This window comes from Solanum stenotomum, chromosome 8 (assembly GCF_019186545.1).
Source record: "Solanum stenotomum isolate F172 chromosome 8, ASM1918654v1, whole genome shotgun sequence".
In the NCBI taxonomy this organism is placed as follows: domain Eukaryota; kingdom Viridiplantae; phylum Streptophyta; class Magnoliopsida; order Solanales; family Solanaceae; genus Solanum; species Solanum stenotomum.
The window spans coordinates 20,839,418-20,862,809 of NC_064289.1; the positions used below are offsets into that span (position 1 = coordinate 20,839,418).

The 23,392-nt window shown below is 32.3% G+C and overlaps 3 protein-coding genes, 1 non-coding gene and 1 pseudogene across 5 annotated transcripts in view; 2 read left to right on the forward strand and 3 right to left on the reverse strand.

Annotated features, from left to right (window-relative positions):
• LOC125873319 (hydroxyacylglutathione hydrolase 2, mitochondrial-like) overlaps positions 1 to 23,392 on the reverse strand; it is a 195,157-nt gene that overhangs the window by 15,287 nt on the left and 156,478 nt on the right. Inside the window, exon 1 of one of the 2 annotated variants that reach the window (XM_049554232.1) lies at positions 14,107 to 14,117. The exons of the other annotated variant lie outside the window; for it this stretch is intronic. The gene's annotated coding sequence lies outside the window, so the exon portion shown is untranslated. Of the gene's footprint in view, positions 1 to 14,106; positions 14,118 to 23,392 lie in introns of those variants that run through there. 2 annotated transcript variants of the gene reach the window in all.
• Positions 1,734 to 10,073, forward strand: LOC125873596 (TORTIFOLIA1-like protein 2; annotated as a pseudogene).
• LOC125873315 (polyadenylate-binding protein-interacting protein 11-like) lies at positions 12,542 to 18,870 on the forward strand. The gene is made up of 11 exons (XM_049554226.1): positions 12,542 to 12,715; positions 12,828 to 13,382; positions 13,996 to 14,106; positions 14,197 to 14,241; positions 14,360 to 14,432; positions 14,527 to 14,639; positions 14,752 to 14,811; positions 14,894 to 14,941; positions 15,028 to 15,096; positions 18,363 to 18,424; positions 18,515 to 18,870. The coding sequence occupies exons 2-11, from the start codon at positions 12,879 to 12,881 to the stop codon at positions 18,558 to 18,560; spliced, it is 1,131 nt and encodes a 376-aa protein (XP_049410183.1). The 5' UTR covers positions 12,542 to 12,715; positions 12,828 to 12,878; the 3' UTR covers positions 18,561 to 18,870.
• Positions 20,015 to 20,095, reverse strand: TRNAL-AAG (transfer RNA leucine (anticodon AAG)). Its single transcript has one exon. It is a non-coding gene; the product is annotated as a tRNA-Leu (tRNA).
• On the reverse strand, positions 20,967 to 22,967 carry LOC125873313 (protein CANDIDATE G-PROTEIN COUPLED RECEPTOR 7-like). Its single transcript, XM_049554221.1, has one exon. The coding sequence runs from the start codon at positions 22,684 to 22,686 to the stop codon at positions 21,382 to 21,384; it is 1,305 nt and encodes a 434-aa protein (XP_049410178.1). The 5' UTR covers positions 22,687 to 22,967; the 3' UTR covers positions 20,967 to 21,381.

Below are 23,392 nucleotides of genomic sequence, written 5' to 3' on the forward strand. Positions count from 1 at the left end.
GGGGGGGGAGAAGGGAGGGTTGAGTTAATATATTAAAATTTGAAACATGAACATCATCATTAGATGTTCCTTCACCCAATCTGGGACTCTTTTGAGGCGTTTCAATGGGTTTCTTAGACATAATTTTGTTGGAAAAAAAATTGGACGAGAGATTGAATGTTGGTGTAGTTGGCTAGTGAGAAAAAATGGGAGAGAAGAAGGTGAAAGTGGGGTGATAGCGTGTATAGTTGGATAGATGTGGGGGAAGGGTAGTGGGATTGACTAATGGGAGGTTATGAGTATAACATTAAATAAAGAAGTGTAATCAATGTAAAATCCCTATAATTGTGTAAGAGATAATTATCGGGTATTCTTTATTTAAATAATTTAATAATAATATAAAATTATAAAAAATTACTTATTTAATAAAGTAAAATTTAATTAATTTATAAATAATTAGTAATATGTTATAACCTGTAATTAAACTGTTATAAGCAATAATTTTTTAAAAGTAGGTTTAAAACATGTAATATTGACTCTTAAATTGGTATAACCATGTAAATTTATTATTAAAATAATATTATAGCTTTGTTAGGTGATTATTTTAAGGAAAAATTACTTAAATACACATCTAATTTTACTATAATCTCTAAATTATCAACTATTTTAAAAAAAATTAAGAATCCCTCTCGGATACATCACTCTCTCACTGATACATACGTATCTCTCTCGGATACATCCCTCCCCTATGTATTTGGATGTCCAGTGATGTATCCGGAATCCATAAATTTTAAGAAATTCCTATAATTTGAAAAAATAGTAGGAAAATAATGTAATTAGCTCTTAAATACTATGAGATTTATGTAAATTATACTTATTTTAAAGCGGGTAAGGAGTAAAACAAGGCTTATATCTACTTAATAATTGTGTAGATTTTAAGAAAAAGTTGTTGGGCCTGAAGAATGAGAGAGGCAAATGAGTGCAGATTAATGAGGCCAAGTCTTGGTCCATTATTCATTTTAGTTGAGAATTGGGATTAGCCCCCTTATTTAAATATTTATGTCTTTTTTCAGTATTATTACGATGGAACAAAATATTACTAGATTGTATTTACTTATATACTAATTCTTTCGGTGAAAACTTAAGACTAACAATTATTTACCATGTTCAATAATAAATGAAAAACAATACTATTGTTAGTATTGTATATCTGTTAACATGATGAATTGTATACATTATATTGTGCACTTCTTTGGTGGAGAGGTGTAGGTAATGTATGCTGGTGTACGTTGTGTTCTCTTTTCTTCCACTCATGACTATTACTACTATTTATTTGAAGGAACAGAGATGATGAAGCATGCTAACAAACCTGAAAAAAAAACCACCACATATGTGTTGGATTAATAATGTTCATTCATTAAAATGTATGTATATACATGGTTAGCAGAATGAAACTTAATCTTTCATATGCAGATTCATACTATACATTTTAAGAAAATGTCGAAATGATCTTCCGTTGCAATGTTTAATCACTTATTGAAAGTAAGCATAGAAATAACATCTGAGATAAGTAACACCGACTCCTTTGATTGTGTTGAGGTCTCATCAACATTGATTAAAATAGGAATGTCAAAAGCCTAAAATGTTTTATCTGCGAGTCTCATGTTAACAAATTTTAGGAGGCAGTCTGGATGGAAGGCGTAGTTCTTCAAGCTCCTTTTCAATTTTCATCACCCTCCATTAACCGATAACGGATGGTCCCTGTCAACTGCTTATCTCTCTTTGAGGAACCACTTGCGCTGGATCGAACCAAGGATAGGTTTGATCGGTCATATTTCAAAGGGCTGAAATCAAAGTGATGTTCTGTTGCTTATGGCAATTGCAACCATGACAAAAAAAAAAAAATATGTATGTGATATTTAAAGTAAAGGTCAATTTGAACAGCGAGAGAAACTAAACTGTAAATATGAGATTGCTATACTCAAAAACATAGTATGAGATTGCTATACCCAAAATTGAAACTTATGCGTAGGATGAGCATTTCTATGTATGTCCGAAAAATTGAGCTTCCCACAACTACAAGCGTGAGTAATTTTTTCCTGCAAGGAAGACAAAATCAATTTCTACTTCTTAATTACTTGTGGAGGGAATGGGAAAAAGAAATACTACAAGGCATGCAACTACTATTAAGTAAATTGAAGGCAACATATTAAATCAGCGACTAATGGTGGTGCCGAGAAATCACAGTTGGCTATCACTGTAGAGAGTTAACCCTTACAACCCAGATATCCTCCCTGATCTGGAAAACTATGTTAACGAACAGGCCAGTTTCGTCTCATGGATGCAAACCTTTGCCTGCTCCGCTGGAGAGAATGAGTAGTACACCAATTGTTGCTCGTATTTTGGTTAAGGCCCTAATGGCAATGCCAGCTCCAGATTACAGCCTGTGTCCCGGAACGAGTGCAAATTGAAGAGCAATTCAAGACACTAAATGTTCTCTAATCTCTCACACTTCACTTCTTAGAGACTGCAAGGTTCCGTGGATGAAGCTGCAAAGAGCCGCCACATTGTGGAAGCTGTTTCTGGTTTTGAACAAGCAATTCGAGCATATATATGCTGTTCATGTCCTTTCAATAACCTACCAGAAGGTTCCAAGGACGATTTTTCAACTCTGCTTTTGGACATCTGGCTCGGCTTCTTTTGGAATAATCATGGGTTACAACTGTGAATTGCTGGAATTATATGAATAAGCAGGCAAAAGAGATGTTAATATGGTGACAGGTTGTTTTTGAACTTATACAACGTGTGGTTCTTGCACTGAATTACAAGCTTGCAGATAGGGATACTTAATTACCAAATTGGAGTTGAAGAGCTAGAGAAAATAATTGAATGATTAACCCCAGATGGAGTCCCTCCATTTCTATTAGATACTGACTCTGAGCAGAAAAGTTCTGTTCGTAAGGAATCTATCTTGGGTTGATGGGCACGCTGGCCAATTTCCATGATAGTATTGTTGTTCCACATCTGGTTGCCAGCATTGTTAAGCGTCTCAAGAACTCAGATACTGTTGTAAGAGATGCGTGTGCATGTGGATACTGTTGGCATTTTGGCTTCTAAAATGAGCTGTGACAATGAAAATGATGGAGTTTTTGTGCATGGTGCTATTTTTGAAGCATTGGGAGAGCAAAATAAGCATATGCAAACTGGTTCGGCGCTGTGCTTGGCTCGGGTCATAGACAGTATTCAGAACCCTCCATGCTGTTGTTTTGCAGAAGATGCTGGGTAAAACCTTAAGAATCCACACTTCATGGCAAAGCCAGCTGTTATTGAATTGAATAGAAGCATAATTCAGGCTGGTGGTGCCAGTACACATAGTGCTTTATCAACTGCAATGACTAGCATTCAAGAACAGTGATTGGGCAACAAGAAAAGCTGCATGCGCAGCATTAGGGGACATTGCTTCAGTTGGTGGAGCATTCTTCAGTGCTTTCAAATCTTCCAGCATCCGAATCCTGTCGATTTGATAAGGTGAAACCAGTCAGGGACGACTCGGCATTGCAAGCTTTACACATGTGGAAAAGGCTTCCTTGCCATGGTACATCTGAACCTTCCGAAGCAGGCTCTTCCATAAAACGTCACTATTGAAGAAGTTGCAGAATCCGGTGGTCCGCCATAGCTTCAGGCAAGGAAATTATGTAGCAGATATATTAGCTAAGCAAGGCTCCAGGCTAACAAACTACGACAAGACTACTCTTTTGCATACCCCTCCAGACTATGTCAAGGACCAACTAGCTAAAGACAAGAATGGACCGGGGTTACTTCTACTACAACTATTAAGTCTTCTACTTGTAATAAGTTAGCCCGGTTTGGTAATCTTGTCATAACTACTAACCCTTATAGGGTCCTTGTCTCCAACTCTCCTGTAACCTCTTAATATATATATATATATATATATATATATATAAATATCTTATTAACAAAAAAAAATAAAAAAAAATAATATACAATATTTAAGATAGTTCAATCACACTGTCGTATATCATTAAGAGATATACAACCATGTAAATTGTATATCCTAAAGGTGTATAATAACATATATAAATATGGTGTATTTTGTAGACATTTTTCTTTACTAGGCATAGAGTAACATTTTTTTTTACAAAATAAGTATTTTCGCGTAATTTTTAATTGTAACCGGTTGATTTATTGACTTGGATATGATCCAACCAATTGTATAAAAGGAATCACAAAAAGTGTTTTCACACCATTGATCAACATTAATTCATTCTCAAACTTGCATGACATGATTCGTTGAGAACATCAATTCATTCTCAAACTTACATGAATGACATGATTTGTTAAAATTCTACAAATGAAAGTAGAGTTCAAGTTAAGTACTTAACAAAGAAAAAGAATAAAATAAATTCATGATAAGGAGGCGGGAAAAGACACGAATTGAAGGGCTTTCTTTTTAAGATTTAAAAAGAAAGCAAAAGTTTTAATCCTCTAATCCGTGGGTTAACCCTTCAAAAATAGAAAAATATTGTACTCTTTGAAAAGTTCTTCGATGAAAAGATCATTAGCATCAAAATTTGACAACTTCAATTGTTTCAATTTTATGTTGGTCTCATACAATATCTCTTGTTCTCTTTTCCTTTCTAGTGAAAATAAATTTGTTCTCTCCACATACTAAAAAAAATATGTGTGTTTTGACCGATTCGATCAACCCTTGGGGATTGGCTCAATACTAACTTTAGTTAAGTGCCATCTATTCCCTTTACAATTGTGATTATGTTGTTAATTAACTGAAGTTAATTTGAGCCTTAACCATAATAAAATTTCTTTATTATTTCCTTCCAAAAAGCTTGGCAATCCTACATTTCTAGGCTCTAGCTAGTAGAATACTTCCAATGATATATATAGACCATATCTTTGATGTGAGTTATAGAATGCAATGCCTATACAGCTATACTTGTTCATTGAACAATAACAAATTAGTTCCTAGCTATATATACCCAATTAATTATATGACACATTATATTTTTCAAAATTTAAATTATATAAATTTTGATTTATATTTTAATATATATATTTAATTATATCAACATGAGAAGAATTTCAACTTATGATATTTTCATATAATTTTAAAATATTTAAATTTTAATTTTAAAATATTGAGTTAATCAAATTCAAATGAATTTTAAAGATTAGTTAGATTCACTATTAAAAAGCAAAAGTACTACAAAAATTGAAATGAAATACGAAAAAAGTCAAGTATAAATTATAATAAGTAGCCACTCATCAAAGAGTATGAGTTACTAAAAACATGTGTGATTTGTTGTGACTTGTGATTATTCTACATTTATATTACTATATACCTAATTAGTATTTCAAGGTCCCAACAATGAAGCTTGTGTCATATTCTATACTCTCACCTGTGTTTTAAGTCATGATTATTACTTATTTAGTACTTACTTTTTCCTTCTTAATTAAGTCACGAACAAATATAAGTATAATATATGATTATAATATATCATCAGTTGCAATGATTTACAACGCTTTAGGAAATTGTTTTATAGGAAAATAAATGGTTTCTTAATTCTTTTTGTGTTCGATACACAAATAAAATTATTATTTTAAAATTTGTATATAATATTATCATAAAAAAAAACTACATAATTAGACATAGGTCACTATCATGTATACTATTATTATCTATATTTTCAAAATATTATGTATCTTACCATTAATTAAGAATTTCCTATCATATATTTAGAAATGTATATATATATATGTGTGTGTGTGTGTATTTTTGCTATCAGATACACTAAAATAGGGAGAGAGACAAGCGAGATGGGGAGGGAGACTAGCGATATTTTGTTATGCATCTCAAATTCATGTGAATCACACTAAAGACACACCAAATACATGCATTTGTATGTATCTTGTGTTATTCACATGTATCTGTATACCAGATATATAGGAGAGTGGTGAGCGAGATGAGAGAGACGCAAAGGAGGCGAGCAAGTTTTGTTCTGTATCCCTGATACATGTGAACCCACTTGGATACAATGTATCTAGAACAAATCTGAACGTGTTTGGACACACCAAAATTTGGTAAGATATGTAATATTATAAACTAGAGTGTATTTTAATAATTAGCTCCTAAATTAGTAGATTTATGTAAGTTTCTCTCTATTATAATCTAGGTAAATATTATAGGAGGTGGGAGTGGAGGATAGGGGATGAAGACCAAGTGTGTTGATGTGAAAACCATTTGTGAACTTATTTTAGGAAAGTTATTTTCCTCATTTTTAAGGAATATGCTATTTGAGAAGAAATATTTTTCAAAAAAGTTTGACCTATCGAACGTAAGAAAATGAAAAATATTTTCTAAGAAATATCCGTAAGTTGTTGAATTTTCTGCCTGTAATGACAACTTAATATGTTTTTATTTGGTGTAGCATTTTTTTTTATTTCCACTCTAATATTTTCTTGAACTTAAATTAATTTAAATTCATACCAAAAAATTGACTCTCGTATATGGCTGAATTACTTAATTAATTAAACTGTTTTCATACGGTATCAATAGTTAATTGTCATCTGCAGAGCCCAAGGCTCACGTTTTTTCCTTTCTTTTGTGTTGTTTTCAGCTTACTTTTTAATTATTTATTGTAATTTTTATTGTTCTGTCATAATCTGTCCTAATATAATTAAACTATATAATAGCTAATTACATTATATTGTTTTCCCCAAAAAATTAAAAAAGAAAAGGATGGGTAAATTATAATTAATAGGTGAGCACTACTTCTACATGGCGTGTATTATGTGAGCACCCACTTGATTTTTTATTCCTAATTAAGAAATTAATTAGGGAAACTTGGTCAATTAGTACGCTGATATTAATAAATTCTGATAAGAGTTGATTCATTTTAGTATGGACTTCAATAGTATAAAACTTCATATATCGCCTATAAAATTATTTTGAAGTGGATAAACGTACAATTTTAAAAAAAATTCAGGACAAAAATTAAATAGTCCCACTAAAATTGGTTATCTATCGCTCTTCCCCCTTAATCAACAATTTATGGTTCAGGTTTTAAAACAGAAAAATCTCTGATTAGGAACAAAATTGGATATCTATGCACTTCCCTCCTTAATTTGCAATTTGTGGTTCAAGTTTTAAAACAAAAAATATCTGATTAAGAACACATATCTTCTAATGAGTCATATGTGAAATAGATTTGAATTTAATTGAACTAGTAAATTTTGAATATCAAGTAAGTATAAAAAAGAAAGAAGATGATTCTATAATTTTTACCTCTAAAATTTGATTTAAGCATCCATTATTTTGTTGTGACAAGAGTATTATCATCATATATTCATTTATATTTTCGAGTCACATAGAGTAAGTTTATATCCGATATTATGTACGCATATACTCTCTAATGATTGGGGAAAATGAATTGAACATTGTGTAAAAGATATTTACACTATTAATATATATTAACTTTCATTAAGTAATAAATCGCTTCCATTCTTTTCATAAATTAGACTTATGATAGAGGCTTACTTTTGGATTACTATAGAATATAGTATATATTGATTTGATAGTGTAACAGATTTTTTTTTTTTTTTATGTATATAAGAGAGAGTTCGGGCTGAAGTAGACACGTTTTCGTTGACGTGCCTGCTTCAACGTGTTTCGAAATTTTTTTAATTTTTAATTTATTTTAATTTAATTAATGTATAATTTTTTTTTGAAAGTATGGATCCATTTTAGCTATGACTTTTAGTTTTAAATTCAAGACTTCATGCTGAAGCAGACACGTCTCCGTTGACATGCATGCCTCATCGTGTTTTAGATTTTTTTTTTTTTAAAAATTACTTCTTTTGTTCTACTTTAATTTAATTAGTGTATAATTTTTTTAAATTATGGAATCCGTCTTAGGTATGACTTTTAGTTTTAAATTCATATTCTTTAGNCAAGAGTATTATCATCATATATTCATTTATATTTTCGAGTCACATAGAGTAAGTTTATATCCGATATTATGTACGCATATACTCTCTAATGATTGGGGAAAATGAATTGAACATTGTGTAAAAGATATTTACACTATTAATATATATTAACTTTCATTAAGTAATAAATCGCTTCCATTCTTTTCATAAATTAGACTTATGATAGAGGCTTACTTTTGGATTACTATAGAATATAGTATTGATTTGATAGTGTAACATATTATTATTATTATTATTTTTATGTATATAAGAGAGAGGTCGCGCTGAAGTAGACACGTTTTCGTCGACATGCCTGCTTCAACGTGTTTAGGAATTTTTAAAATTTTTTATTTTATTTTAATTTAATTAATGTATAATTTTTTTGAAATTATGGATCCATTTTAGCTATGACTTTTAGTTTTAAATTCAAGACTTCACGCTGAAGCAGACACGTCTCTGTTGACATGCATGCCTCATCGTGTTTCAAATTTTTTTTAAAAAAAAAAATTACTTCTTTTGTTCTACTTTAATTTAATCAGTGTATAATTTTTCCAAATTATGGAATCCGTCTTAGGTATGACTTTTAGTTTTAAATTCATATTCTTTAGTTATTGCTCTATTATTTTGAATGTTGGTAATATTTGTTTATATCTTGTAACTACTTTGAGTAAAAAATCAACAATCGATGACGAAAAATACTTTAATTATGGACATCTTAATGGACCTCTTCACTATAAATTTGCGCAAATAAAAAGTAATTAACAACTTAAATATCTAAAAAGTATATTAAAATTTAATCAACTTTCTAAATTCTATTTATATCACATAAATTAAAATTAAGAAATGCTAAGATATTGGGCCCGTATTAGCACAGACACATGTCTCTAGTTATATAATATAAAACATGGGGTGTGTCTAAGAAGGGCGAGGATATTCATCCGCACTTTTTGGTAAAATCATACAATATATATAATATAAGTTTTCTTTTGGAGAATTTTCACGTATAGTCACTCAAAATAGATTAATCATGCTCTATAGCTATAGTTTGCTAATTATGATTCGTAGCTACATGTTACAGGAAGGAGAGTGACAATCAAGATTGGAGAGGGAGGAGAGAGGTGAGCGAGAGAGGGTAGAGAGTGGAGAGAGGTGAATTGTATATGTATATCAGTTGGTTAGATAATTGTATATGTGTAACTACTATGCACATGTATCAATGATTGCATTTGTAAATCTGCATACAATTTTAATTCGTATACAATTGAATCGAGTTAAAACATTTGTATTCGTATATTCAATCTCTCTCGCATTATACAAACACAAATTATACATTGTATTGTATAATTTGTGTTTGTTTAAAGCGAGAGAAAGAGAACTGGGCAGGGGAAGATTTGTATTTGTACCATAATTACAAGTGTATAAGGCGGAGAAATATGTATTTGTATTTATATATCCAGTTTTTCTCGCTTTCTACAAACACAGACACAAAGTATATATTTGTGTTTGTATAAAGTGAGAGAGAGATTGACATAAGAGAATCGAGAGAGGAGAAAGACGAGGGAGAGATGACTGAAAAGAGGAGAGAGGCGAGCAAGATTCCAGAGAGAGGGGAGAGAGAGAAGGAGAGGCGAGAGGTGAGAGAGAGGAGTGTAATTATAGTTAGAAGTAAGTTTCGAATTGTAATTAATGCAAACTATAACTATGTTAGCTAATTAACTAGTATATGTTTACTTAATTAGCTGCGTAATTCCCCCCTCCCCCTCTTTTCTTTTTTAATATAGTATATATATAGATTTTGACCACCAAAGAATATGGTACAATTAATTAGGTTGTTATTTTTTCCTTAATTAGAGATTTTGAGTTTGAGCCCTAAGTATGAAAAAGTGATTAGTAGGGAGCGCTTCCTCCCAATTGAAGTCCTACGAAGGGCAAATTCAAATATAATCAAACTTTAATAGAAGTACTGGCTACTAAATAAAAACAATATATATATATATATATATATATATAGTAGTAGTAGTAGTAGTAGAAGAAGAGTACGTGATAGTGTAGATAGCATGCGCACTATTGAAAATGTGAGATGGCCTTAACAAGAAAACGTTAGCTGCAACATGCTGGGTACATAGTCATCTTTATTAGGGAGCGATCTATCCTTAACGTGAGACTTCTCGATAGAAATCTAAATTTAATCAGGCTTTTTACTCACAATATGAGACTTCTCGATATAAAGCTGAATTTAACCCAATTCTAACATGAATATCCAACAGGTGGAAAATAAAAAATAAAACGTGAGATGGCCTTATCAAGTAAACGTTAGCTGCGATAGGCTGGCTTATTTAGCACCCCAAAACGCCATGACACATGCCTATGTTATGTGACCACGTACATAATTGCACGTGACTAATTCTAAAATACTACTATTACCCCCAAACTCTTTTTTAAAGCTAAATAAATTATAAATTTGTCACTAAAAATTTTATTTTATATATTTAAATTAGAATTAAGTATTAAAATAATATTTTATTGAGTTTCATAACTAAATTATTGTAGTGTAATTTTTCTATTTGAACTATCACCTAATGATTAGTGAAATATACTTTTACATTGACTAGTTCAAATATTTATCTAGAAATGCTTTTTAAGTGTGATTGCCCATAAAATTTTTGTCCATATATATATATTTTGCTTACACAATTACTTTTTTGATATATTTTTAATTAATTCTTTAAAAATTCTAAACTATCCCATTTCAAGTCGGAAATATAGATGACATGGCAAAGACAAGATCACTACTAAGAAGGTGGGGAAGAAGATGGCAGATGTCACGATTGAAATAAAATAATTTATAAGGTGATTTTTAATTTTAAACTAATATTAATTTATTTAAATTTGCCTTTTTCACGTGGAAGGACACTTGACAAATTTTTTAAACAAAACAGAGAGTGCACACATCCTAGAAACTAGTCGAGATATGTCTCATTAACTATTAAGTGATAATTCTAATAAGAAATTCATACTTTCAATAATTTATATATGAAATTCAAAAATATTTAATTCTTTAAATTATGACTGATTTTAATTGATGAACTCATAATAATATAACACGCGATCATTACTTACGTTAATATGTAGATTACTGTATTATAGATGGAAAAAAGTAAAAGGGACACCAAATCTAACTTTTTCTTTTTTAACATGATTGATAAACACAGAAGCTAATTCTAATCGTAGATATATAGGCTTCTTAAAATAGATACTAATTAATGTTTACATAACAATTATATTTATAATAATTAAGTGAGCGTTTGATCATAAAAAATAAATATTATTTATATTATTCATAATTTTAAAGCTCAAGTTATATATGATCATATTTTTATAAAGAATATTTAAAGTTTGAATATATTTTTTTAAAATATTAATTTATACGCACAATTTTAAAAACTAGCAAACTCACAAAATTTGATTAATTTTAAAATTTGAAAATATTGAAATTCGCAATTTAATGCACGTTTCCTTTGATCATTATAATATCTTTCACTTTGACTTTATATGATTTGGATGCTAAAATAAAAAAATCTTTAAATACTGCCATGTTATAATATAGTACTTTCTTTGAACGACCTTGTATTTCAATAAGAACTGACATTATGTAGAGAATTTATTTTTTGGTTTTCTTAATGGATGTCTAAGGTACTAATTTTAAAATTTGACTAATTCTTATTTATTTTGGTAAAGTCTTACTTTAGAGGTACTAATGACTTTATACCCAAAACACAAATTTGAGACTTTCAATTAAAAATGAAATGAAAATTTAAAACTTTTAATTAAAAATGAAATGAAAATTTAAGACTTTTTTGAGTTAAAGATAAAAAAATATTTACTATACCATGCCACAATTTTCAATGGTATTAGGCGGAGGATTCATGTGGAACCATTTATATTTATTGCTTAGCATTTATTAAAAGATTTTCTCAACATTTAAACCAAACATTAAGACATATTATATTTCTTTACAAGGAGTGTATAACCAAGTGATCGACAAATTGAAAAATAAAAATAATAAAAGACTTGGTATTTTTATGTTATGCTATGTTATATATTTTGTATAACAATATTTTACTATAGCAATTAACAAATATTTAGACAAACAATATTATTATAAAGAAATTTTATTAAGTCAGATTATGATAGTGAAAAATATTCGAATAAACAATATTATTATAATGAAGTGTCATAATATCAAGATAAGTTAAAAGATGGTAGTAATAAACATAATGACAATGTTGATTTTAACTCTTTTTTTCTTTAACATGAGTTATGAAGGTGTTATATATTGACGAGTATAACTAACATATATATAAGTTATATAAGAAAAATTATACACTTGATAACTTATATCTATATTACTAATATCTGCATAATTCTGACCAGCTCGAAAATGAAAGAGATTTTGGGAGGTAGTGTGAACAAAGTCCAAAAAGGAAGTGTGTCAAAACGGACGATCCGAACAACCCACCTCTTTCTTCTCTCTCCTGCTATAAACTAGTGGAGTTCAGCACCATTTCATATCTTCTCTCTCTGCAGAATCAGTAAAAATAACACACTACACACTCCAACAGAGAAACAAAGAATCATTTCCTGTTTTGTTCATAGCTTTTTGATTTTTCATTTTGTAGCTGATGCTCTGTTTTTTGTATTAGAAGAATGGGTGTCAATTAGAGAGTATCAGGTACGATTTCTTGTATTTATTTCTCGATTTAGTAATAAATTCAAAAACCCAATTTGATCTTCTTGAAAAAAAAGTAATCTTTTGTTTATTTTTGTTGTTGGGTTTTTGATAGAACGGAAAAAGGGTACAAGAAGAAAAGGAAAAGGAGCATTCTTGAATAATCATGGCTGTGGTTGAGAATGCTGCTATTAACGTTGTTGTCTCATCGAATCCCAGAAGAATTGTACAGAAAGATGTTGTTGTTGATCATCAGTCAGTGAAAACGAAACAGAACAACGATCAGAATTTTGAAATTATGTCTGTTAAGCAGCAACAGCAGCAGCAGGAAGAACCCCAGAAAGATAATGGAATTCAGCAGAAAGAGCAAAGCGTCAATGGTAATGGAGTATTGGGTAATCATAGTATTCAGCATGAGCATCAGAAAATGAACGGTGTTGATTTAAGGAATGGAGGGGTGGTTGATGGTGGTGATGAAGGGTTTAAGAGGGAGATGAGGGATTTGGAAGAGATGCTTTCCAAATTGAATCCCATGGCTGAAGAGTTTGTGCCTCCTTCAATGGCTAACAACAACATGCTAGTGCCATTTACACCTGGCGCAGTGCATTTTGGCTTTGATGCTAACAATTTTCTAATGCAGACTGAGGCCAATGGAAATTCCAACAGAAGGGTATGAACTTATTTTTATTGATAGAATAGAGATTTTTTTGATGAATTTTCTCCATGAATCGAGGTTTGTTAGTAGTGTGTTTCTCGAATTTAGGATGATTTGAACTTACTTGCGATGTATTTGGTCGCTAGGAACATTGGGTTGCAGCTTTGACAAAGACAGTATTTGATGTCTTGATCTCTTTATATCTCAGGAGTTTATGGAATTTCAAGATGAAGGATGTCAATTAGTCATTATTTCCTTTCTAATTTATCATGTTTTTGTTTGGTCTAAAGCAAAAGTTGATAATTTATATTTGTTTGTTTGTTTGCGATGGAATATGTATATGTTAGGTTCTCCACTCTGAACATTGTTTACTTTTCAGAATTATCTTAGTATAGTAGAGGTAAGATGATCACTTGGAGGACATTTCATATAGTCCAATTATTATTTGCATAAAAGTAATAGGAGGGCTTTAGTCATTTTAGTGTTAAAGTGAAGGGTGTTGAGTTTCTTTTATATCTTTCTTTACCATTTATTTTGGAAAAAGAAATCTTCCTTGTTTTTTTCTTTTGGTAATATATTTACGTCTGTGAGTTTGAGCTGATTAGTGGAGTTTAAATTGTGCATGCAGAAGAAAAATGGCTACGGTTATGGAAGGAGAAGGATGAATACCCGAACAGGCATGGCCCAAAGGGAAGATGTTATAAGGAGGACGGTTTATGTATCTGACCTTGATCATCAGGTAAAAAAGAGAGGTCCGGTGTTATTGTCAATTGGGTTACTGCACCTTCATCTTTTTTATTTTAATAATTCTGTTTCTTCTTTTGTGTAGGTGACTGAAGAGCAGCTCGCATCACTTTTTCTTGATTGTGGACAGGTGGATATCTATCCATTATGTCAAGCTTCTGTACTTTTTCGTTGTCACTGTTTTGCCTTTCAATTATGTTAAGGAAATGTTTTGTTTCCATATCTTGACTAACATTGATGTGTTGAAGGTTGTCGACTGTCGTATATGTGGTGACACCAATTCTGTACTTCGATTCGCCTTTATTGAGTTTACAGATGAAGGTAGGTTGACACATGATTATTCATTTATATATTCTGGCTAGATCGTTAGGGCGCTTGTTCTCTAACACCACATTTTCCCCAATATGTTATGCAGAAGGTGCAAAGAGTGCTCTGAGTCTTGCAGGAACTATCCTTGGGTGTTATCCTGTGAGAGTGCTTCCTTCTAAAACTGCGATTGCACCGGTTAATCCAACCTTTCTTCCAAGGGTGAGAAATTTTGGCTACGTGTTGTTTACCTTTTGTAACAATGTCCTAGGAGTGACAAATGCATACTTAGTGCTGCTAATACTAAATTTTTCACCTTTTCCGCTGATGTTAGTCTGAAGATGAAAGAGAGATGTGTGCTAGAACTGTATACTGTACAAATATTGATAAGAAGGTATTTTGGGTTTACAATTTTACTTTTTTGATGGACATCAATGAAGAAAAATATTTACGACTTGTATGTTTGTATGAAGCAGGTTACTCAAGCAGATGTCAAGCTGTTCTTTGAGTCCTTCTGTGGAGAGGTTTGTAGCTGCTCATGTAACAAGTCTGACGTGCTGTTCCTTTTTAAATCCTAACTCTATGTTATGGATTTTCTTCTCTAACATAGGTTCATCGCTTGAGGTTGCTTGGTGACTATCAACATTGGACTCGTATAGCTTTTGTTGAGTTTGTCATGGTAACTTTCATGAGCTTCTGACTTTTCATTGATGTTTATATTAACTTGAGTTATGGACCTCTTCTTCTTACTATCATCAAAGCTACTGTAACTTCCAATAGTTGCTATCAATGTCAGATCCTGTTATTTGTAAATGCTTGTCTTTAGCATTTTATCTGCTCAAAATGTGTTATCTCTTTTACTTTGCTCTTGTGGTTCCGAGAGGGTAAGTAGTTGTATTAATGTGGGATAGCTCCCGTAAGAAGATGTATATTAAAAAGTAGAGAACCTACACAGTAACATGGTTATCTACAATCTATACTAAAAAATAGAGAACTTACACAGTAATATGGTTTATACGTCTTCTGCACAGACAGCCACAAGAACTTCATAGGTGCACCAAAACTAACTAATAAGAGGCTATTTATAAAATAATTTTCTAACCCCTCAACAGCTCTCCTATTTCTTTCTAACCCCACACGATGGCAAGCGGGGCAACATCCCGTGCCCTGCATCTTCTCTTCCTTCTTCTAGCAGCCTAGTTTGAATGCATCTTTCATTGAGCCCGACATTTTTCGACCAACGACTTCTGTGAAAACGCACCATCATTTCTTTCCCCCACCTTCACAAGTCCTGACCAGTGAGTGCTATCCCGAGAATAGAACATTCCCATCAATCTTTGGATTTCACTACTGCCCAATCTTTTAGATTTCTTTTGATTCACCAGTCTCATGAACCCAACCCTCTTGTACCACCTGGATTTGTTGGCATCATCTCTTTTTTGCATGAACTTGTGAATGAGTTAGGGATGGTCATCATTAACATGCTCTCTCCATGACTACTGTTGATCCCACAAGATTCTTCTTTCATTTCCTACCTAATAGGTAACAAAGTTGCTAATTTCTTCTTAACCCTTTATGATATTGCTGAAAAGACATATCTATAAGGTAATTTTCCGTTCTAGCCTCCATTTCCTTTCCACGACTCTGTATATCTTGCTATCACCTCCATTCGTAATGCCTAATCGTCAATCCTAAATCTTTATAGCCACTTCCCGGGTGGTGCCTTGTTGAAAATTCTAAATTTTTTCATCCAAGCCCTCTTATAGGTTTCATCTGTTGAGTCCCTGAAGAAGTTTTTCCTTGACAACATTTTTGTCACATTAATGGGAACTCTGTGTCTTATTTGAATGTTGTGTGATTCTCTTGCGGTCAAAAAAGTGCAGAAACACCACCTCTGGTCCCTATTTGAATTTATTGCATTAACTCAAAATGTCGCTAGCATTGGTCACCCCTATGAATTCTAAAATGAATTCACATACAACTGAGTTTTGGCTTTAATTTTTCTTTCTTTGCTCCTGCTATCCCAGTATAAGCATATACTGCTGTCGTTCTTTGCCACCACTAACTAACTCTAATTTTGTTAGCCATCTGAGATTTACAGTGTTCTGTGAGCAAGTTTCTCTATAGTGAAACCTTTCTTTGGCTTAGCAAGGTCCTTTATCTGCAGGTTAATTGATAATGTAGGTCTATTGATAGCCAGTTGCAGTTTAGTTTTCCTACTTTAGGTACTCAATAGTGCAGGTAGATTTACTCTTGGTGGGAGTATTCCTTTAATTCCTTAACTAGCAGATGAAATGAGAGAGGTGCGCAGTTTGATAGGATTTTGTCCACCTTCCCTAGAGAATTTTCTTGCAGGATTAATTTTACGTTTGCTTTACTTATCAAAATTTTTTTATCTTTTTTTATGACTATATTGACCATTTCCACTGTAGAAAAAGTGAGAGATGAATGAGATTAATATGCTTGACAAAAAATAACGTGGGCTGAGAAGAATTCACCCTCTGTTGACGAATTAAACTGGCTCATTTTCACCTTTTGCGCTTCATTGACATGAAGGATTATGGTTGATTCAGGTTGACTTGTGGATCTTATACATATTGAATTAGTTTTTATTGTTGGACTTATAATAGAAAAAACGAACAGGAAAGCTGCATCCTTTGAAAATAAAGAAATGGAGGGTCTCAGTACTATAAGCAATTTGAAGGAGCTTGTTTTACATAGAAATAAAATTAGGAAATTAAAAGACCTTGCTGAAGGGGTTCAAGACAAGCAGAAACAAAATTTGCTTCTCTGTCTACTTGATCAGTTGAACAGGCATCTGACTATATTTAGTTGCTATCTACGCATGGTAAGTCTTGATGTAGCTCATCTGCAGCAGCTAGAGATATCAGAAGCCTTAGAATCTAGAGAAGTAGAAACAAGGAAAAATTGCAATCATGATGTTTTTGATGCCTGACCAACTCAAGTGGACTTGTTGGTGAGGAATCAGATTTATAGGAAGTGGCAACAGAATCTCTCATGAGCAGTCCCCGGAACTTTTGCTCTTGCACTACGTTCAGAATTATCTGGCAAAATTATTGTTTACTTAGCTTCTGTCTGTGAACAACTTTTAAGCTCTTGCCTTTAGTTCGAACTTCTCAATTTACATAGATGCAGACCTGTTATTTTGATAAAAAAATATAAGAGCTATGTATTTTTGGTACTGTTTGTCCAAAAGAATCAATAATATTAATCAAGACCAAAAATGCAGGTCCTGCATTTTATTGATTTGTACCTTTTCAGTTCATGATTTGCTTTCAACTAGTATGTTTCTTCTTTTTCCACTGTATCCTATCCTTTTTAGGGGTTAAGAATTGGTAGGGATATGTTAAAATCCTCTATAAATTTCTCCGTTCACTGGATTCTGTGTCTGCATTTGAGGTTTTCATCCGATGAATTCCAGAAGCTGTTTTCTGTTATTTGTCGGAAATGTTTGTTTCAAAAATGAGATCATTAACTGTAGAGTACATGCTGATTTTCTTTAGTGACACACTTTCAGTTTACGTTTTGTCTTTATTAGTAGGAGATGCGTCTTATATAACGGGACAACACTTTTTAATTTGGAAATGACATACTTGTGTCTGTTCTTCTTGTCTATTATTTGTCTTCAATTTTTCTCCGACTCTGCAGCTTATTTTCATTGCAGACAACACCTACGTGATGCCTTTGTTAGAATATCATTTGATATTAGTGTGCGACTGTGCGTGGTGTGGCTTGCTGTGATCTCAACATTCCTCAGTTCCTGAAGATTTTCTTTTGTCATTAGATTTCAGAATAGAAAATTTTGAACTGTTCCATTTTACTAATTCTTTATTCGTGTCATCGTATTTCCTTAATGGATTTTGGTACAACTTTCCCTTGCCGCACTTTATGTATGGTTTCATGTTAAATTTTCTTCTGTTTCAGGCAGAGAGCGCAATTATGGCACTCAACTGCAGTGGTGCAATCCTGGGATCACTTCCCATAAGGTTACTTTCTGATTCCATAGAACTTCCTCTCATATTTGCAGAGATTCTCATTTATATCTTTATATATATATATATATATGGTGTTTGCAGGGTAAGCCCATCAAAGACTCCTGTGCGTCCGCGTTTTCCTCGTTAAGCAGTGCTCTGATCAATCACTTTGGCATTGCTTTTCAGTTGGTCTTTTGCTTATAAACATATCTAAATATATACTACATATAGTATTAGAGTACTTTTGTGGCATTTGTCTTTTAGTTTTTGGTACTTAATCTCTGCTGGGAATTTCTAATCATTAAGCTTATAGAGTTGGACTGGTTTATGAGGGGGTAAGTAGATTTATTAATTTAAGTTTGGTATATTATGTTTCTGTAGACAATGCCTTGGTACCAATACTAGATGGATGTTCTTAATTTACAGTTATATTTATCAGTAACTTTGTCGAAATTCGATCCTCCTATGTGTTTGGCTCTTTTTACTTGGCTTTCTGCTATGTCATTTGGTTCTTCAAAACATGTTTTCCTGGGGAATTTGGTTCAATTGTTACATCTCTTCTTGTTTTGATTTTCACTACAAAGACTTAGATGTACTTCACAACTTCTAATATGTCTATACTTGAGGAAAGTTGACAAATAAAGGGGTCGTTTGGTTTGCGGACGAAGTTATCTTGGGATTATATTCCTGGGATCAATTTATCTCATCTCCTCATATGGGATAAAATAACACCTAAGTTTGAGGTATAAATTTATCCTAGGATTAGTGATTTAGTTGAACTTTTTGGAAAACATTTTTTCTAAAGGAAAATACGTTTCTTAAAAATGAGGAAAATAACTTTCCTAGTAAAAGTAGGATAGAACAGTTTTGTAAGTGGCATTTCTATTTTTCTCTGTTTTCCAATACATGATATCTTTAGTTGGACCCCATAGCGTCTCAACACTCACGTTTCATGATATTTATCTAGATTATATATATATACTTTTAAAATAATATTTTTTACTTGCATATTGAACATACTCTTATTAAATAGAAATTAAAATTACAAGCACCTACTGGTGGATCAAAGATGAATTTTATGGGGTTTTCTTGGCGAGAATGCTTATTTTTTCACGTATAGCGCGGTTCTCTCTCTTGTCGGTAGGTATATCTGTTATGGTATTGTTGTCGTGCCGTTCCAGTAGTGTTTGTGAGTTTTTCATTTTGAGGGAGGGGGGAATGAAAAAATCAAGTTTTTAATTCCTTAGATAATCAAATCAAGTTTCAAGCCGGTCAGGTCAAACGTTTCAAAGGAAGAAAATAAAGGTCGAAATCAAGATGAATGCCGATCAAGATATTATTATTAAATAGAGAGCACCACAATCCTTTTGTTTTACGGATGATGATCAAACAAGTATATTTGCCAATATTTGTTCTTATGTATGCAAAAATTAATGTTAAGTTGAACAATTTTAAATTATGACCTCTAGTTTGGGTGAGTTAACTTGTTTGCCATTTTCTTTTTTCAAAATGTGATATGAACCTAAATATTCTACGAAAGAACAAAAAAAACAAAAAATAAAAGTTTACTAAATATTCTACGAAAGAAAAAAAAACTACAAATGTTGAGAGTGGGATTTGAACCCACGCCCTTTCGGACCAGAACCTTAATCTGGCGCCTTAGACCAACTCGGCCATCTCAACAGTTGATGGTCATATGTAGAAACATATATTGTATCATTCTTTCAGCTTGTAGGTGGTACATTTTTAATTTAAGAAGTGAAATATCTCATTACAAAATATAGGCATGACCTTAACAAATAGAACACATTTTACTTGCCAAATATGTGTATTGATGATGTTTAAGTATATAATTAACAACAATAGATAAACAAAGAGTAGAAAGCATTAATAATGAACCGATATCGAGAATCATAAGTTTGATATTGTTACAAAAACATGGATAGAGTAACTATATAGTGAGGGAGGCTACTTCTCAAGATTGAAGAAATAGCTCTAACATTTCCCAAATTTTCTTTTATGAATCATGTGTTTGAACACTTGGATACACTTCGACTAATTTAAAAGATTACAGTTTTACACTTTGAAGAAACCTTGACGATTTATCCTTTTACATAATCAGTAGCAATTATTATATTTCCTACGTTTCAATTTGTTTGTCTGGTTTTGACATAACACAAAGTTTAAAAGTATAAAGAAGACTTGAATTTTGTGGTCTCAAAATAAAGATACGTAGAATGTACCAAAATAGTCTTTAATCATGTGATCTTAAATATGTCATGTGGAAAATTGAAATTAAAAAGTTTCAAAAAGGGAAAGAGACATTGGCTTTGGATAGTAGCATAAGCTGGAGTACGTAGAATGTACCAAAACATTCATTAATCATGTGATCTTAAATATGTTGTGTGGAAAATTGAAAATAAAAAGTTTCAAAAAGGGAAAGAGATATTTGGCTTTGGATAGTAGCATAAGCTGGAGTACGTAGAATGTACCAAAATATTTTTTAATCATATGATCTTAAATATGTCGTGTCAAGACTATGGCTTACTCTGAAGACTACACTGTGTTACTACTGAACAACCCTCCAACCTTTACTTCATATTCATTGTATCATAATGCTACTGGAGCAGTAGAAAAACAGTATCTCATATTTTTTTACCACAAGAAGCTTATGGCAAACTTAACAGATATTTTGGCACCAACTTTTTGAATTTGACAATCAACAAGTAACACTTAATACTCCCAAATGTAAAACAAAATTCTTCAAAGCACTAAGGAAGGTACTTGCAATAAAGCTATGCAAAGCAGTTTTCCCTGTTGAATGAAGTAAGATATGGTGGACCTTATAACTGTACTATACAGAAGAACTTACGACAACCTAGAAATCGTTTCTAAAATGTAAAAAAAGCATATCCGAATAGTGTAGTTTTCTCCTTTGGCTGTATAAAATTACCTTCTTACAATGGTGATCACAATTCAAATTCGTCTTCAAGCTTGAGTGCCTCTGAAGCAGCTTCTTCCTCTTCATCATCAATTGCAAAATAAGGGTTATGCACTTTAGGCCTAAAGTTATACCCAGTAAATACATAGAAGGCAAGTGTAGCCAATTCAGCAGCCACCACGCTGGTCCACTGGTACCGATAGGAGGTAATGGTCTCCAAACCATAAACAACAACCCTCGTGAAGTATATGTAACATACCACAATAATGTAATACTGCCTGAACAATGTCAGCTTCATCAAATTCACAGCAGCTTTCCCATCAGTCTTGGCTGCCTCGCGCAAGTTCTTAATCGACCACATAATAGGAAATAACACAGCACAACAACACACAATATCTACAAGAAGGAAAACCTGCTTCCATGTATACGAACTCTCACCAAACGGACCAGTTTCATCAATCACAACTTGTGCAACATTGGCCACAACTTGCAATGGAATAACAATCATCAAAACCTTTTTTTCTTTATCTTGCAAATACGGTTTCACAAATGACCAACCAGTTCCAATCAAAACTATCAAGGTAAATAAAGTAATCCCCTTCAAGAAGCTAAATATATAGAACAAAACATCCCATCCATGAGCTGTTCCTGTTCTCTTAATATACGATTTATCTTCATCTTCACATAACAAATCCAATGCCTTTAATATCAAAACCGCAAGCATAAAGAAATGAACTTTATAAGCAGTTAACCTTTTCCTGTAAAGTGTGTAAATCCAAACACCCCCTAACAACACATAGACTATAAAAAACAATAAATATATCACGGGAAGTGCAGTTTTGCCTGCAGATAGAAAATCAAGCTGCCCAGTTTTAGAGTTGAAATTGTACATAACAGAGTGGACATTCATGGAAACTTTCAAATTGGGCATACAATTGGCGAACGCAAGAGTGAATTGATTGGCATCGGAAACGATAAAGGAGGTGGAGAACTCACGGGCCGATGGTTGCAATTGGTCGAAAGTGAAGACCTTTTTAATGAGATTGGATTCAAGGGGACAATGAATTTCGCCTTCTTGGAGTTGTTCAAGCACGTGTACCCACGCGTCTAGGGTACAGAGGAAGAACCCTAATTGGGACAAAGGGGTTTTCTGGTTAGAGAAAGAGATGTCGGTGGCGGTGAGGTTTAAACGGCCGATATGGGTGTACCCGAATTCATCAAATGGGATTGTAGAGCGTGAATCGGATCTGATCTGGGTTGATCGGATTTCAGCAACGGCAACGGCGATTAACAGAGTAATGGTAATAGTGAAGAGGGCAAAATGGGCCGCCATTGTTTGAAGAGAAAGTGAGGTGAACTGAAATTGAAGGAAAAGTTTTATCAAGGTTTTGCGGCAAAGATGGTTGACATGGACTTTTCAACTTAGTTTAGATTCTTCTCTTGACAATGGACCATGTCTGTTATCCTGATTTGTACGATATTGAATATTCAACTGCTGCCATTTGTTGCAACGAGCTGGCGAAAATCAAGATTGTCGGTTGAGTTTAGTTGAGTTTTGAGGGAAAACAGAGCATGTCAGCTGGGCTAAATTTGAATAACGGAGGGTATGATCAAAATGGTTCTCAAAATGGAGGGATTTAGTTCTTTCATATTATATATATAATAAGTTGAAATATCTATTAATTAGCACATGACAAGTGTTGAATGATATGTGTTTAGATAGTATTGTACATTCTTCTTTTATATTTGTACCTTTAAAATTTATATTATTGGACAATTTAACACCATTAATTACCTACCTCATTTGGGCCCATTTATATATATATATATATATATATATCTATATATATTACTATATATAATAAGTGAGAATATCTACTACTTAGCACATGACAAGTGTTGGATGATATGTGCTTAGATAGTGTTGTACATTCTTCTTTTATGGTTGTACCTTTAAAATTTATATTATTGGACAATTTAACACCATTAATTACCTACCTCATTTGGGCCCATTTATATATATATATATATATATATAT